This window comes from Galeopterus variegatus, unplaced genomic scaffold, assembly GCF_000696425.1.
Source record: "Galeopterus variegatus unplaced genomic scaffold, G_variegatus-3.0.2 Scaffold771, whole genome shotgun sequence".
Taxonomy (NCBI): Eukaryota; Metazoa; Chordata; class Mammalia; order Dermoptera; family Cynocephalidae; genus Galeopterus; species Galeopterus variegatus.
In genome coordinates this window covers 352,386-369,815 of record NW_007726882.1, presented here as the reverse complement: position 1 = coordinate 369,815, position 17,430 = coordinate 352,386, and the positions used below count along the sequence as shown (strand labels likewise).

Genomic DNA, 17,430 nt, shown 5'->3' with positions numbered 1-17,430 from the left:
TGTGACATACTGCCAAGGTACCCACAAGCTGTTACATACTCCTTCTTGACTCTTATAACATTCTCATGGCAGCAAGTGAGTAATAAATGTTCTCTTATTTATTTATTTATTTATTTATTTATTTTTGTCTTTTGTCTTTTTCTGTGTCCGGCAACGGATCGCAACCCTCAGTGTTGCCCCCGCACCGGACCGGGGACCGGCAACGGGACCGCAACCCTTGGTGTTGCTCCCGCGCCTTGCTCAGCCAGTGAGCGGGAACCGGTCTGTATGTGGGATCCGAACCCTCGGGCAGGAGCGCCGCCGCGCTTCCCAAGCGGCGCACTATCTAGTGCGCCACCGGGCCGGCCCGTATGTCTACTTTTTCTATCATAAACTGTACAATGATAGATTTGTCTAAATGTCCTTTCAACTTTCAAAATTGATTTTATTACTTATATTTTGAATAATTCATTAATTCAAATCACTCAAATGCATATTTTCACCAGTTTTTTATTCAGATATTTTGAAGTGGTGTAATGAATGCATACATGTTTAGAATTATATCTTCTGATGAATTTACCCCTTTATTGTTATGAAACTACCCTCTTTATCTCTGGTAATATTCCTTGTTCTGAAGTCTACTTTCTCTCACATTAACTACTTTGGTTTTATTTTGATCAGTGTTCTCACGATATATACATTTTCTATCCTTTCTCTTTTAACCTCCCTGTGTCTTTATATTTAAAGAGAGTTTCTTTTAACAGAATACACTAGTTAGGTCTTACATTTTTTAGCTGTTATGACAATTACTGCCTATTAATTGGGGTGTTTAGAACATTTACATTCACTGTAATTAATATGGTTTAAGTCTATCACCTTTCTGTTTGTCTTCTATTTGTACCTTCTTTGTTTCTTTTGTCCTTTCCCTCACTTCTTTTGAATGGTTTTTTTAGTATTCCACCTTATTTTTACGAATAGCTTATTAGCTATACCATCTTTTTATTGATTGCTCTAGGGTTGGCACTATTCATCTTTAACTTATTACAGTTTACCTTCAATTAATATTGTATCAGATCCTACATAATGTGAGAATCTTACAACAGTATAGTTCATTCCCTCTTTGTACTATTGTCATCCATTTTATTTCTATTGTAAACAGAAGTTATCATTTTTGCTTTAAATCAGTTACTATCTTTGAAATATTTTAAATGAGAAGAAAAGTCCTTTAATTTATCCACATACTTACTATTAGCTGTGCTCTTTGTGTGTAAATCTGAGTTTCCATCAGAAATTACTTTCTTTCCACCTGAAGACTTCTCTTAACATATTTTGTAGTTCAGGTCTGCTAGCAATGAATTCTCTCGGTGTGTGTGTGTATGTGTGTGTGTGTGTTAAAAAGTCCATTATTTTGCCCTTATTTTTGAAATTTATTTGTGATGGGTATAGAATTCTAGGTTGATAGGTTGGGTGTTTTTTTCTTTCAGTAATTCAAAGATATTATTCTGTTGTTTTCTAGTTTGTGTAGTTTCTATAAGAAGTCTACAGTCATTCTTATCTTTGTACCTCTGTATGTAAAATGCTTTTTTCCTCCTATGACTGCTTTCAAAAAATTTTCTTTATCACTAGTTTCCAGAATTTTGATTCTGATAATGTCTCAGTGTGATTTTCTTCCTGATTATTCTGCATGGGGTTCCTTGAATTCCTTGGATCGCAGATCAGAGTTTTCTCCAAATTTAGGCATTTTTCAAATATTATTTCTTCAAAAACTTATTTATAAGAATGGTAGACTACGGGCCGGCCCGGTGGCGCACTGCTACAGTGCGCTGCTTGGGAGCATGGTGGCACTCCCGCCGAGGGTTCGGATCCCACATACAGACCGGTTCCCGCTCATTGGCTGAGCGAGGGGCGGGCGCAGCACCGAGGGTTGCGATCCTGTTGCCGGTCCCGGTCCGGTACAGGCGCGACACTGAGGGTTGCAATCCGTTGCCGGACACGAAAAAAGACAAAAAAAAAAGGAAAAAAAAAAAAGAATGGTAGACTACATGATTTTTGTCTCACAGATCATAGAGGCTCTGTTAATTTTTATCATTTTTCTCTCTTTGCCTTATTTTGGATATTTTCTATTGTCATATTTCTATATGTCTTCAAGTTGACTTATATTTTCCCCCAATATTATTTAGTCTTCTATTAATCCATGCATTGAATTTTTCAGGTACTGTGCTATTCAGTTACAGATTTTTTTAAAAATCTTCCACTTTTTGCTAGGTTCATGCTTTCCTTTAAATACTTGAACATATTTATAAAGGTGTTTTAACACCCTGATCTAACTTCTTCATCTGTTATTAATCTGTTTCTATTGACAAATTTTTCTCAAAAATTTCTTGTAATTTTTAAATTGGATATAGGACATTGTGTTTGGGGGCCTTGTAGTAATTTTTAAATTGAATATAGAACATTGTGAATTTCATATTGTTTAGTATTTAGATTTTGTAGTCTTCCCTTAAAGAGTGTTGGGCTTTCTTCTGGAAGGCAACTTAAGTTACTTGCAGATCAGCTTGATCTTTTGAGGGTTGTACTTAAGCTTTGTTCTTGTAGGTATAAAGTACTTTTTACTAGTGAGAACTTAGCCCTACTACTAGAGCATGTCATTTCCAGTTTCTTTACTGAATGCCCCAGTGATCAAGGAGGACTTTCCCCTCTGGCTGGTTGGATCTCAAACATCTCCCCCTCTGAGAATTATTAATTTTATATCACCTTGGTCATTCTTTACCCTGTCTTATGGTGTTTCACCCTATGAATGCACATCTCGGTGTCTTGCAAAGTTTCAAAAGACCATCTATGCAGATTTATGGAGCTTTTAATCTATATAGCATCCTCCTCTTTGGAATTCTTCCTGGCAACTTCCAGCTGCCTCAGCCTCCCTCAGCCTTAATCTCTCTTCCCTCAGAGCTGTCAGCAAGACAACTTTGTTCTACATGGGATCCTCTTTCCTCCTCTCTGGTTCAGAATGTGCCTCCCAGCAAAAAATTGGAGGAATTATTTGTTTCCTTTCACATAGTCCTACGCTGACTGTTATCCCTTGTATGAAAACATACATTTTGCCTTGTTTTCTAGTTGTTTATAGCAGAAGGGTTACTCTGGCACTACTATTCCATCATGGCCTGAAGTGGAAGTTTTTAGTTTATTAAATGTTTAAGTAGAAGAGATTTACACTTCAAAGGTCATGATAAAAAGTAGTGCTGTTCCTATAATAAAAATTTCATGGGAATTTTTCAAATAATACCTGGATTGTATCCATTTTTGCTTAAGCTCCTGGAAAAAAAAAGTCAAAATAAGAAAAAATGACACTTTACTAAAACAATTTATGAAAAGATAATTGAAATAAAATGAGAAGATACGTTAAAAAGTGGTAAGTCAATACACAACCAAACACCAAATAATAATATGATATATTCTATTCTGAATATGACAAACAGTGATCAGTTGGCAATTATTGTATACCACTCTTCTAACAGGAAACCCTATTAGCAATTTTTAACTTTTTTAGCCAACTGAAAACATTTATATGATACTTTATTCAACAAAGTAAAATAAGATTTGGGCTATTTTAACCTGTGGTTGAACAACATTTACAATCAGTCATGTGTCAACAGAGCTATTATGATGATTAAGACAAAGGACTGCGTGCTCTTTAAAAACGACTTTGCAGAATATAAGCCACACACAGCTCATTACCTTAATTTTGTTGGCCAAAAGGCACCCCTCAAAGTACCTAAAGTTGTTAACTATTTCAATGTTTTGCAATAGCTGTGTGTTTTATTTTCAGGTTCAACTGCTATATGAAATATTTCAAACACATATGCCAACTTGGACTTTTCCTTGAAGAGTCTAAGTATAATGAAATGGTCTGCCCATTACAAAGGTGTTCAAGCCTTGCAGCATAGGTTCAATGAAAATTTAACAACTCAAAATATATTTTCAACAACTCAAAAGAGAAACCTAAACACAAATGAAATGCAAAAACTTTATTCAAATAGTTAATAAAACTCAAACATGACATTTTAACTGCAATTTAGAAAGACATTTTGGAATGTTTCAATAAAACAAATGATAAACTACAGACTCCTTGTGTGGATGTATATAGTAGATACTTTCTTTTGTCATCTTTAGATTTTATTAAAGCACTAAGATAAAACTGAGATAAAAAATTAATGTAATATGAAACCAAAGTGATAAACATGAGTGAGAAAATCAAGAGAAATCATCCTAATATAGAGAGTGAATAGTAACAAAAAATGTTTTCCAATCATAATAAAAATAATAATTCAAAGAGTAATCATTTTGCAATGCATATATATATATATCATGTTGTATACCCTGAATATATATAATTTTGTCAATTATATCTCAATAAGGCTGGAAAAAGGAGAAAGACAAATTGCAAATGAAAGTAATAAATAGGTTCTTAAATTGTTTAATAATTAATTTGTGAAAAGTGAATTAAATAAACACATCAAAAAATACTGAAATTTCTTTCTGATTTGATCTCAGACTGACATCCATGAAGATGATATAAAACTTACAATACATGATTCCAATGAGAACACTGATGACTAATGAGTGCCTTCAACTCAAAGAATACGTAAGATTAGTAACTGTGTGAGAAAATTTGGAATGTCATGAAATGTACATATAAAAAGATACCTGATAGAGCTTCCTTAGATTTGACAACAAGTACCAAAAATATATATATCAGAAATAATGAGTTGTGAAGGTGAATAAAAAAACCTTTCAGAACTAATAAAAAATACTCAAAAACCATGCTAAAGAAAAGACTAAATTATCTTTCTATTCAGCTTTAGAAAATATTACAGACTATTGTCAGATGAAGAGACAATTAAAGAGTACATAGTGATAAAATGTAGGGGAAAAAGTATGAAGAGGTGTGCCTGGAAGTTAATTAATAAAAATATATGTTATTTTAAAATTTTGCATTATTTGTTATATTTTTCAACTTTCAAAACTTATGTGATTTTTCTTAGTCTACATATTTCACTTTTGTACTTCATCTTGTACTTATAAATGTTATTCTTTTTCTCAAGGAGCCCTCACTCACCAAATTGTATATAAGCTTCAGTCCCCACAAAATCTGAGTCTGCCCCTTCTATCATCATTTCTTTCCCCCTAACTGGCCTGCTTTATTCATTCTAACCCTCTTCTACTCTGTTCATGCTACAGTCTTCTAAAAAATACATGTGTGGGACTGGCCAGTTAACTCAGTTGATTAGAGTGCAGTGTTATAACACCAGGTCAAGGGCTTGGATCCCGATACCGGTCAGCCACAAAAAAGAAAAAAATTGTATGCATGATCCTATTTCTCCACTCTTTCAGTGATTTCCAATTAGCCTTAGTATAAAAACCAACATCTTTAACATAGGATCTCGGTCCTTCCTACCTCTCTCCCTCTTTCTCTCCCTCTGTTCTAGCCACAGTGGCTTCTTGCTCTCAGGACGTTTGCATATGTTGTACTCTGTGCCCAGGAGACATTCCACCACCCTACTACTCCATCAACAAATTATATCCTACTCAAACTTCAGACTTACACTCAAAGGTCACTTCCTTAGGGCACCTTAGACTAGGTCAGCTCCCTACTCTCTTAAATGCTCATTGCACCCTTACTTTTCTTCATAGCATGTCTGTTTGTAGTCACATATTTCATTGACTATTAGATTGTTCATCTCTCTGCCATTAGATTGAAAATTCCATGAAAGAGGGACAGTGTCTCCTCGGCACTAGCCTAGCATCTAGAACAAAGTTGGTACCTAATTATACAATCTCTGGCCTCATCTAGCTTACAATCAAGCCTTGAGCCTTAAAAACAAGAACACAATTTTACAATCTCGAGCATCAATGCAGATGGAACGGGTCCTTTTTTTGTCCAAGAAAGTCTTGACACCTGAATATAAGGATTAGTTATTCCACCAGGTTGAAAAATTAGCCCAGACTATGTCTGCAACCCAACACCCTGGCTGTCTGGGAATAGCTCTGACTAAATTCACAGAATAATTCCTTCTTGCAGTAGAATTCTACTTCCGTTTTTCAAAAAATTCTTTTGCCTTTTTAAAAAATGTAATAAAACATAGGCAACACTTCCTTTTGCATAAACCCTATAGTTGTATAGGTGAGGTTTCAAAGTGTTTCCACACTGATTTTTATCTTATAGTTTAATGCTTTCACAGTTTTTGGTTTTTGTGGGTTTTTTGATGTTGTCGTTGTTGTTGTTTTGCGTCTGGCCAGTATGGGGATCCCAACCCTTGACCTTGGTGTTATTTTCATGAGTTTTAAAAGACTTTTCTTGTCAGACAATCCAGCTTAGAGAAAATACACTTTGCTACAAACAAGGCGGTACATTCTATAGTACTGAGTTGGGGATATGACCTGACAGCACCTTACAAGGGATATTTGTTTTCATAGACTTCAGTAGAGGGGCAAGGTAGCGTTGTTCCAAGTCTACCACAGAAATATTTGGAACTTTCAGTTTCATGGACTTTTTTACCCTAAAGATTACTTAACAATGCGTTTGGACGACCATGTTTCAGGGTTTTTGTTTCGTTTTGTTCAATGTGAATATCTTCCCAAGAAGGCTTTCAAAACTTCCCCAAGGAATGTTAGGATAAAGCTGTCAGGATATCCCTAAATTGTTTGTTTGACACCACGATGTCAGTGGAGGACAGCAGAACATAAGCAGTCTTGGAGTTAAGAGAGCTGGCTGGGAATCCAACTCCAAAGTTGGCAGCTGAGCCAAACGAGAAGGCTTACAAGTTGTAGACAAAATTAAAAACGATCAAACATAAGGGCTCTGAATTAGTGCTTGATGCGGTAGAGCCCAGACTTTACCCACCAGCTGACTTCAATATCCTGTAGGTACATCCCTCCTTTCTGTTTCTCTTGATCGGTTAGTGTTTGCCGACTCTCTCCGGCTTTTCATCTTCTCTTCCCTCCATTTTAATCTTTCCACCAAGCGCTCGGAAACAGATCCTACCAGAACGCACCCCGGGCCTCGGGTAGAAGCAGGCGCGGGTCTCGCTCCGATCCCGGTTCTTCGCCCCTTACCTGCTCCCGTCCAGGGTCCCCCTCCCGGCTGCTCCGGCCCGCGGCCCCGCCCGCGGCCGCCCGTCACGTGACTGCGCGGCGTGCTCCGCCCCCTGTCCCCGGCTCACGTGATCGCGCCCGGGGAGAAAACGCCTGACCGTAGCCCCGGCCTTCACGGAACTGTCTTTTCTCCGTGCGTCTCGTCGGCCTCTCGCCTTTCAGCCACCTGCGCGTCCGTCATCCCCGTCCCGGGGTCTCCCCGGAGCCCTGTGCGCCATGCGGCTCCTGCCTCTGGCCCCAGGTGGGCCCCGGCGGGGCAACCCCCGTCACCTGACTTTCTGCAGCCCAGCTCTGCTGCTGTTGGTGCTGGGCCGCTGCCTGGGGGTCTCCGGGGAGGCGGCGGGTTCTCGGAGGCCTAATGTGGTGCTGCTCCTCACCGACGACCAGGACGAAGTGCTCGGCGGCATGGTAATTCTTCTTTCTGCCCCGCCCCTCCATCTCTCGGCTGACTCCTTGGTTCCTTGCTCTTTCCTCGTCCCCACCCCGACTCCCCGAATTGGCCGCCTTGACCCTGGGTGGATTTGGTTTGGCCACGCGAGGTCCGATACGCAGGTGTAAGGGGCCGTAGGACTCTGTTTCCTCGATTGGATTGATACACATGCACGCACCACACACAGCTTCCAATCTGGACCGTACTGCTGTGGAGTTTGCCTTCATTTCTCGAGATAAAAGTGTAGACGCCAGTTGTGGGTGGGCTGAACCAGTGAGGAACAGGTGCTGGCAAAGAGCACGCAAGCCATGATTGTTTTTCTTTTGTATTAGAGGATCAGAGGACAAGTCCAGCCCCCTTTATGAAGTACCTAGGCCACTTCTGCATTTGTGCCTGTGTACAGTGTCTGTGCCTGATATCTATAAAATAAGTGCTGCAGTGAACTAATCTGGTAGGTAGGCTGTCGAACAGTTGAGAATGTTTTGCCTCACAAGAATCAAGAAAATTCAATTAGCCTAATTGAATACCTGACTGTTGCATTAGCCACTGTTAAGTGTTCCGTTTCTCATCTAATGGGTGCTGTCATGAGACTTAATTCTTGCCCAGAGTTAATTTTGCTTCTGTATCGTAGAGTTCTGGAATTTATGACCTTGAAAACATTCATCCAACCCCTACTCATGGGAGACCCACAAAGCGGCTTGTCCAAGGCACATAAGTAGTTGAGGCAGTCCTCTGATACAGGGCCCCTGTATTTTTCTCATCTCTTTAAAAACTAGTGCTTTATTGCTTTCTTTTCAGTTCTCTTTTTGCTTTCAGCTGAATGCTGAGACTAGGAAAACATTCCAGGCAAGAGGTTTCTAACTTTTACTGTGTGGTAACACCCTAGCTCAGTGTCTTTCGAACTGCTGGTTCAGACCCATGAGTGAGTTGTGAAATCATTTTAGTGAGTAGCTACTTTTTGCTTTCCTGTGGAATAGAGTAGAATAGAAAACGTGTGTGTTACATGTGATAAAGGTAAGCATATCCATATGCGTATATTTCTGGATTGTGAAGTAAAAAATAATTCTTAGGTTGTGCTTAAAAGTATGAAAGTCTTTTCTAGCTGATGCTTAAGATATTTGTATTTTGACTGTACACTTCTTCCTGCCACATATGCCTCATTGCCTTTTAGTTTCAACCCAGCCATGTTGACGTGAGAGTGTCTTGATTTAATTTCCTTCCTGGATTTTACTTTGGTTTCACCACCATTTCAACTGTACATTATCATTCTGCTCACGAAACTCCTTTTTTTAAAAAAAAAATTTGTCCTTGAAGTGTTTTGTCCAGAAAAAGCAAGCCATCTCTATCAGTGACTAAAGAGCTTAATTAAAAGGTCAAGCTTTCATAGCTCTGAAAACAAAATTCATTATTTAAATATAAGATGTTCAGAATTCAGTTTCTTCAGTTCTTAGGCCACAGCTATTGTCTCTGTTTATTTGAGGTTTCTTTCTCTTAGTATGTTAATCCTATTTTCTTTAAACCAGTAACAGATTCTTTTTTATAGGTGTTTATACTGGAGAGAGGAGCCAAACTTGAGTGGAGGGAACAAGTCAAACTTAATGCTCCCAACTCCCTGAAGAATTCTGGCCTCTCTTGTAGCCTCTTTCAGACTATCACTAATTGTCAAACAGGATTCCAAGGGGAAGAGCTAAGACAGTAACAACATTTGAGAACCTACTTGGAGCCAGGCAGAGTGCTTCAGTCTTCACAAGAGTCTCTGCTGTAGATATTGTCCCTATCTTTAAGAAGAAGAAACTGAAACTTAGAGGTGGTTAACTTAAATTGACCAAGGTTTGTATAGATAATAAGGGGCAAAGTTAGGTTTCATGATCCCAGAGCACCATGCTTTTTCTCCTGTTCTAGAATACTATGATAATACTGTTTTATCAGATGTCATTCCACATACCCACACCAGTATAGTCACTTATACCATAGGTCAGAGATTCTTCAGGTGACATTCAGGGATGCCAGTGGGATCACCAAACTTGTTAATTTACATGTAAAACTTTTGTGTATAATATCTTCATTTTTGTAGAGAGAGGGAGTACTCTGGTTTCCGAAATGATTACAGAGCTGCCGTATTTGGCAAAGTAAACAGTGATCAACCCCCCATACTGAGGTCAAACTATTATAGCACTTGTATGATTTTGGTTTAATGTGGAATTTTTCAGCCATCTTTGAAATCATCTTTTATGTAGTAGCATCATCTTTAGCATGTCACTGCATTTATTCTGCATATAATCTGTGGGACTTGGTTTTATTTTTTTGCTCAGGGAACTGTTCTTATCTATTTCTTGATTTTACTTAAGCATCATTATGGTATGATGGGAACGTTGTTCTTCACAGAAGCACAGCTTGCTCATTTTAAAACCATTCACTCTACGACAGAGTGACATTTGGTTGAAACCTCAGGGAAGTGAGGAAAGGAGCCATGATAAAATGTAGGAGGAAAGTAAATACATCATGTCACTGCTTTGCTTAAAGCAGAATGGTTTCCATTGTTAGAAGTTAGCCATGGAATTATCAGAACTGTCAAAACTATTTCAGAGCAGCTATACATGGAACCAGGAAAGTAAATGACTCCTCAGGGTAGTTATGGAGGGGATTTTGCTTAGGATGAGCAAAGTAACATGTTTGCTCATGTGAGAGTATACGATCAGCACCTTTTTCAAGACTGGTGTGTGGCTTTAACCTGACCAGCCACTGTCTTTGCTTAGACCTCAAGGATCCATTTTACATTCAGGTTAGTATGGATACACATACACATTTTCAGTACGGTGTGGTTTCTTGTTTGGGACTTGTTCGATTAAGTACAGATTATGGTTATCACTTTTACTACTCTTAGCAGTATAACGATTATGGTTTTAATATAGACTTCCTTCTTATTTAAACTAAAATCAAAATCCTGTTGCAGCCCTGCTTTATCATCTGGTTCCTGCTTGCTTCTCTGACATCGTCTCCTCCCCCCTTACTGAGCTTCTTCTACCACACTGGCCTGCTTTCTGTTCCTCACAGGCACCTCTTCCTTTCCTGTGGCAGCCTTGGTACTTGCTATTCCTTAAGCCTGGAAGCATCTTCTGGATGTTTGCATGACTGACTACCCACCAAGTGGCTTTCAGCACCGAAGTTTCCTCCTCAAAGTAGCAACAACACTCTCCCCACCCCGCCAACTTTCTTCCAACCAGCTACACTCACATGATCCTGGTTTATTCTCTTCATGGCACTTGTCACTACCTAAAATGATCATTTGTTTACCTCTTAGTTGTTTAAGTTGCTAAGAGTACAAGGATCATGTGGGCAGAGACCTTTTTTTTGTCCATTGTTGCCTAGACCAATGCCTGGTGCACATTAAGTGTTTAATAAATGTGTTATAATTACACAGTATAGCCTTAGTGTAAATCAGGTATTTTTCAGTAGTTTTGCATATGTGTCAGACAAATTCAACAATTAAGTCCCATACAGTCAACTCACATGGTCCTTTTCTCCACTTAAATTTTGCAACCTCATTTCCCTCTCAATGTCCTCATGGCAACACAGTATAGCCTTAGTGTAAATCAGGTATTTTTCAGTAGTTTTGCATATGTGTCAGACAATTCAACAATTAAGTCCCATACAGTCAACTCACATGGTCCTTTTCTCCACTTAAATTTTGCAACCTCATTTCCCTCTCAATGTCCTCATGGCAATTTGGGTTCTTTGTCAAGCCAGTGTTTCATTCAGCCTAATGTTCTTTTCCTGAGGATATCACCCAGTGATGTTTCAAGGAAAGCGTGGCTGGTGACATTGCTTCTGAAGGTTGGCAAAGACCTACATCTCTAGCATCTCCTGGGAGCCTGTTACGGATCTACTCATGAAGTTATCAGAGCTCTTGAATAAGATAGAATTCTCATCCTTTTGAGCTTATGGATTTTCTACTTATCTATACAAAACCTTAGGTTTTCTACTATCTATATAAAACATTGTTGAAAATGAAGCTCTTGTTAACCTTTTTATACATTTGGATTATCAATCTTTAGGGAATTATTACCCAACAAAATATACTTAAAACTGCATTCAGTATGGTCTTAGATTTTCAAAGGTATTTCAGAATCGTATGGACTGACTTAATAAAATACAACTAAAATGGGCCACTTCAATGTACTTTTGCTGTCTGGAATCTGAATAAAGATTATTAATGTTTCTTTCATTTGTGTTTAAGTGATATATACTTTTATCCTCACTCCAGGATGAAGTTAATTGTTCTCCATACTTGATAAGGTCTTAGATTTTGAACAAAAGATGAAACAAGGATATAAACAAAGTAGGTTCAGGGCCGGCCCAGTGGCGCACTGGAGAGTGCGCCGCTTGGGAGTGCTCCCGCCAAGGGTTCGGATCCCATGTGGAGACCGGTTCCGCTCACTGGCTGAGCGCGGTGCGGGTGCAACACCGAGGGTTGCGATCCCGTTACCGGTCAGTAAAAAAGACAAAAAGGAAAAAAAAAAAAAACCTAGGTTCTGACTAGCCTTCTGCTTGACAGGGTTCTTTTTTCACCTGCTTACCATCTGGCTCAAGTCCTTATCCTGAGATGGTGGTTTGGTCTAGAGCAGAGGGCATTGAGCTGGTAGTCAAAAAGTGCATCTGGGCTCCACCACTAAGTGTGTGAGATTTGAGTCTGTAATCCTCGAGGGCTTGTCTGACTTTCAGAATCTAAGTGTTGTCTTACTGTTGTTATAAAGGGTAGAAAGCTCCTTTCATATCATTTCCCACACCTGGCTTCTAACGATGAATTCAGAGATAGTTCTTCCCCTACCTCGTAAGGGGCCTGGTGACAAATAAGAAAAGGGCAACCAAAATTTCATTAGAGTGAAACCAGCATTGCTGGAATAATGCCATCAGCTGTGAACTTTCCCTTTCTGCAAGCATTATGACCCCTGCACTTCTGCACAGGATACACCTGACTGTGACCAAACCTGTTTGGTTCAGCTCCAGAATCACATAGGACTCTCTTGGCTGTTGCTTAGTGTCAGGTAGAGCTGACCATCTGGGGATAAAAGATTGAGTGGGATATAACAAAACATGAATTATGGTCTGTGTGTTTTAATATATTGGAATAATTTAAGAGATAATTACTTACTTTACAGACACCACTAAAGAAAACCAAGGCTCTCATTGGAGAGATGGGGATGACTTTCTCCAGTGCTGTAAGTTTTGGAGCTAATTTAATTTTGTTAGAGTTTAACTGTGTTTATATTCTAAGAAGAAACTCCCTTTGGGAGAATCCAGTGTTATCTATGTGAGTTTTTTCCTAGTTAAATGCCTGATCTGAAGGAAGGACTTTATTTAATGAATATAAATTTTCTTAATTGAAATAATACTTTTTATCAATTGAAGATTAATTGCAAGTATTTTCTAAGCTAGTCTGTTCTACAACTTACAACTAGAGAATTTTATTTAAAACCTCACAGAGGTTGGAAAATGCATTGTAAGAGTCAAGTACCATTTACGCCATGTGAACTATTATGTTAAAACCCAATTAACCCTGATAGCCAAACCTGACAGATAGCACCAAAATATATATGTGTGAAATACAAATATATAAAAATATTGATGCAAAGATCCAAACGCAAATATTAATAATTCATATTCAAGAACCATGCACATAAGCAAGTGGTAGTCTAGGAATGGAAGGGTAGCTTAATATCAGGAAATCATTGAACAGTACCAGAATGTTATGCTTAAGACCACCAACTCTGGAGCCAGGCAGCCTAGTTTTGTGTATTCTCTGGGCCTCTTTTTTAGCTGTGTGACCTTGGGCAAGTTATTTACCTCTCTGGCCCTTAGTTTCCTCATTTGTAAATGGGGGTACTAAAATCTACTTTAGGGTTTTTGTGAGGTTAAATGAGTTGATATATGTGAAGCACTTATATCAGTATCTGACTTATAGTAAGTACTATGTGATGTTGGTTATTATATTGTCTACCAACATGATATCAGTAGTTGAGAGAAGGAAAATGAAATGTTCATCTCTAGATGCTTCAAAGTCCTCTGAAATTTTATCATTCTTTCCTGGTGATTTATTAAACTGTTAGAAGAATACATCCTTACAATAATGACTTTCCAACAGATAGTACACTTTATGCTTAAGACAAAAAACTCAGGGCATGGTTGTTAGGGATGAGACAAGGGTATAGTATCTGTCATTTAATGATGTTCTGGACTGTCTAGTCATTGCCATAAGTCTTACGGAAATAAGTAAAACTATTGGAAAAAAGATAAAATTATCGTTTCCTCTTGTTTGGATTTTCTTCCTAAGAAACTCAGGAGAATTTTTGAAAACTTTTAAACTGATAGAATTCAGTCAAGAAATGAAAAACTAAAAATTAATAACTTTCTTCCATATAACCAGTTAGAGAAACAGAATGTAGGGGTTGGAGAAAAGATTCCATTCGTAATAGCAGCAAAATATAAGCTCTCTAGGAATAACTGATGGTAGCCAGAAGTGTTTAAAGACCTATGTAAGTTACAAAACTTTGTGAGTGATAAAATTAAAACATTTGATACATAGATGTGCACATTTTCTGTGAGAAAACACAATATTATAAAATGTTTATTCCAATATGAGTCCTAACAAGGATTTTTAAGACTCAAGTCATTCCAAAAACTATCTAGAATAATAAATAGGTAAGAATAAGGTAATTTTTTTTAAAGGAAGAAATTGCCCTCCCAGATACTAAAAGGTAATATGAAGATAGAGTAAACAGTGTGGTACATACTGGCCATGAAATAGATCAGAAAACAAAAAGGGAAAGAAGAGTTGCCAATGTAAAAATTACGAAAGTCACACATCTGATAAAATTAAGAGTCAAAAGTAAAAATATGAAGTATTCTGTAACATGACCAAATCCTTCTTGTTATTTTACATAACAAGAGGCCAACGGCCCAGGAGGGAAAAATGAGCAAAGCCTCTGGACAAACCATTCACATAAACACAATTGATCAGTATACATGTGGAGAACATTCTTCCTCACCAGTATTTAAAATGCCAAATCTAATTTGAAAAGCCAGAAAAATGCTAAGTATTTTAAAAGATAATATCTAATTTTGGCACACGTTTGCTTGAACAGCCATTTCTTCCCTATTGGTGCGAGTATAAGCTAGTGTGACCTTTCTGTAAAGTGGCTTGGTGATGTGTACAAATATTATTGGGTAGAATGGGGAAGCTCTGTTGATGACTGTAGTTAATGGAAACATAATTAGGAGGAAAAATTCTGTGTCCAATGCATAAAGTAATACAGGAAATACATAAAGCTACAGATTAGCCTGAAAGTGAACCTCTACTTCTCAGTTACATTAGATTCAAGTATTACTCTTTATCTTCGGTTAAGACATAGCTACTGCCATGCTGTGCTCCTTGCATTTAATTTTATTTCTTTGGCAGATGAGATTAAAATTACTGTTAAGTTATCCTGCAGAAAGAAACCAATTGAAAAAGAAATCTATTCTCTCACTCTATCTGCTTTAGAGTCTCCACTATGTGACTTAAAGCAACTCTGAAGCATGTCATAGGTAAATAGAATCACTATTCCGTGAGAAATTAAAAGTTTGAGTATTGAGCAACTTTCTTTGTTCTCTTTAGAAATGATGAGAAATCCATCTTCCTTCTGTAACTTTGTCTTTTTTACTTCTATTTCCTTTGTAGTATGTGCCAAGTGCTCTTTGCTGCCCCAGCAGAGCCAGTATCCTGACAGGGAAGTACCCACATAATCATCATGTTGTTAACAACACTTTAGAGGGAAACTGCAGTAGTAAATCTTGGCAGAAGATCCAAGAACCAAATACTTTTCCAGCAATTCTCAGATCGATGTGTGGTTACCAGACCTTTTTTGCAGGGAAATATTTAAATGAGGTATGTTGAATGGCCTATCCTTTTTTTATAATAGCTTTTCAAATGCAAAGTAATATAATTCATATTATTTTTTCATTAGTATCAATTCAAATCATGTTAAAGGATTTTTGGTATATGTTGTTTTCTGCCCCTTAGGAACTTATGTGAACATACTTACATGATTTGGGTACTGTAATTATTCTTCCTTTAATAGTCTTGGGAGCATTTATTTAAAAACTGTCCTACAGCTGCTGCTGTCTGATGCATCTTCTCTTTTATCCTCGGAATTCTGCTTGTCGTGTGTTTGTCATGGTATCTTTGTTTCCATTTCTCTTTATCAGACTGTCCTACAGCTGCTGCTGTCTGATGCATCTTCTCTTTTATCCTCGGAATTCTGCTTGTCATGTGTTTGTCATGGTATCTTTGTTTCCATTTCTCTTTATCATGATCAGAGTGAAAAATTTTTTTCCTCTTAGAATCCTTCCTCAGATTTTCTTAGAATCTTTTCTGAATTATAACAACTTAATGCCTAACTCATTTTCTAACCTGAAAAGTGGGAACAGACGGTGGGGAGATTAGTGATAAAGAGAAAGCACCCAGAGCCTGGGGCACTCAGATCATTAAAGCATATGGCTGAGTGACTGGAGTACTGCCCTCCTAGGTCTGGATGGAGAAATACCTCATTGTGACTTGTCAAGGCGAGATTTCAGGGACCCAAGTCCACCACAGTGGCCTTAGCTTTTACTCAAACTCCAAGCTTAAAGGAAATAGTGTGTTTAGGAGTATTTGGGGTTAGCTTATATAGTAAAACTGGTGATGCAAGACAAAAAGAAGATATACATTTTCTTAAACACTTTATCTGTGGTTGCTAGAGGTCTTAATATCTGAATTTTCTGTTAATTCTCCCCCTCCCCCCAACATTTGGGGGAATCTGCAACCTTGTAGGTTTGAAGGAAGATGAGTCAGATTGAAAAGAACCACGAGAAATAGAACGTGTGGATACTAGGTTGTTGGGTTGGGGGTATGGGTCATAAAGAACTTATACTGCTTTGCATTTTGAAGATCATCTCATATGTATATAAAATTAGGTGAAACCTTTAAAGTACAGAATTCTCAGGGATTAAATTCTGCCTCAAATGGACAGCATTAAACCTTGTTGAGATAAAGTGGGATCATGCTGTGGTCGCTTCACTTAGTCATCTCATCAGGTGAATTGAGCTCCAAAAGTAGCTCTCATCAGCAGTACAACTGAAGTAATAGGCTGATAGCTCATGGTCTGATTATTTGGGCTGTTATTAGCCACAAGGTCAGTTGGACTATTCAGTCCATGCCCTCATTAGCTTAGCACTCTTTCCATGAATGGGTTGTGTGGACTAGGCCATGTGCACTTTTTCTGTGGTGGGCCAGATAGTCAACGTTTTAGGCTTTGCAGGCCGTCTGTCTCTGTTGTGACTATTCAACTCTGCCATTGTAGCATGAAAGTAGCCACAGGTACTAGGTAACGAGTGAGCATGGCTGTGTCCCCAAAAAACTTTATCATCACTGAAATTTGAATTTCATGTAACTGTCACATTCCACAAAATATTGTCTTTCGGTTGGTTTTTATATTTTTAAATGGCTAAAAAAAATTCTTAGCTTGCTGGTCGTACAAAACAGCAGTAGGCCAGATTTGGCCCAACAGTAGTAGTTTGCCAGTTCCTGCTTTAGAAGTTCCTAGGATTATAGAGTTCTTTACTTTTTGATTAGTTTACATGTTTGGAAAAATTGAGCACCTACTATGTTTCAGACACTGGTCTAAAAAGATCCTAAAAGTTTCCTATTTCTGGTCTGGCCATGTCTAAGAACTCTGATGTCTTAATTGTCTTGCTTTTCAGTATGGGGCCCCGGATGCAGGTGGTCTAGAACACATTCCTCTGGGCTGGAGTTACTGGTTTGCTCTGGTGAGTGATTACTGAAGTCAGTGACA

General features: G+C 38.2%; 2 protein-coding genes across 3 annotated transcripts in view; one reads left to right on the top strand and one right to left on the bottom strand.

Moving 5' to 3' along the window:
- TBC1D30 (TBC1 domain family, member 30) overlaps positions 1-7,312 on the bottom strand; it is a 102,095-nt gene extending 94,783 nt beyond the window's left edge. The window contains exon 1 of the mRNA XM_008572273.1: positions 7,253-7,312. Coding sequence (XP_008570495.1) covers positions 7,253-7,312 — 60 coding nt within the window. The remainder of the gene's footprint in view (positions 1-7,252) is intronic.
- The window catches only part of GNS (glucosamine (N-acetyl)-6-sulfatase), a 40,239-nt gene continuing 30,035 nt past the window's right edge, over positions 7,227-17,430 (top strand). Inside the window, exons 1-4 of one of the 2 annotated variants that reach the window (XM_008572271.1) lie at positions 7,227-7,539; positions 12,721-12,780; positions 15,279-15,485; positions 17,339-17,404. In XM_008572271.1, the coding sequence (XP_008570493.1) occupies positions 7,348-7,539; positions 12,721-12,780; positions 15,279-15,485; positions 17,339-17,404 (525 nt within the window). In that variant the 5' untranslated portion in view covers positions 7,227-7,347. The remainder of the gene's footprint in view (positions 7,540-12,720; positions 12,781-15,278; positions 15,486-17,338; positions 17,405-17,430) is intronic. The other variant, XM_008572272.1, reaches the window with a different exon arrangement.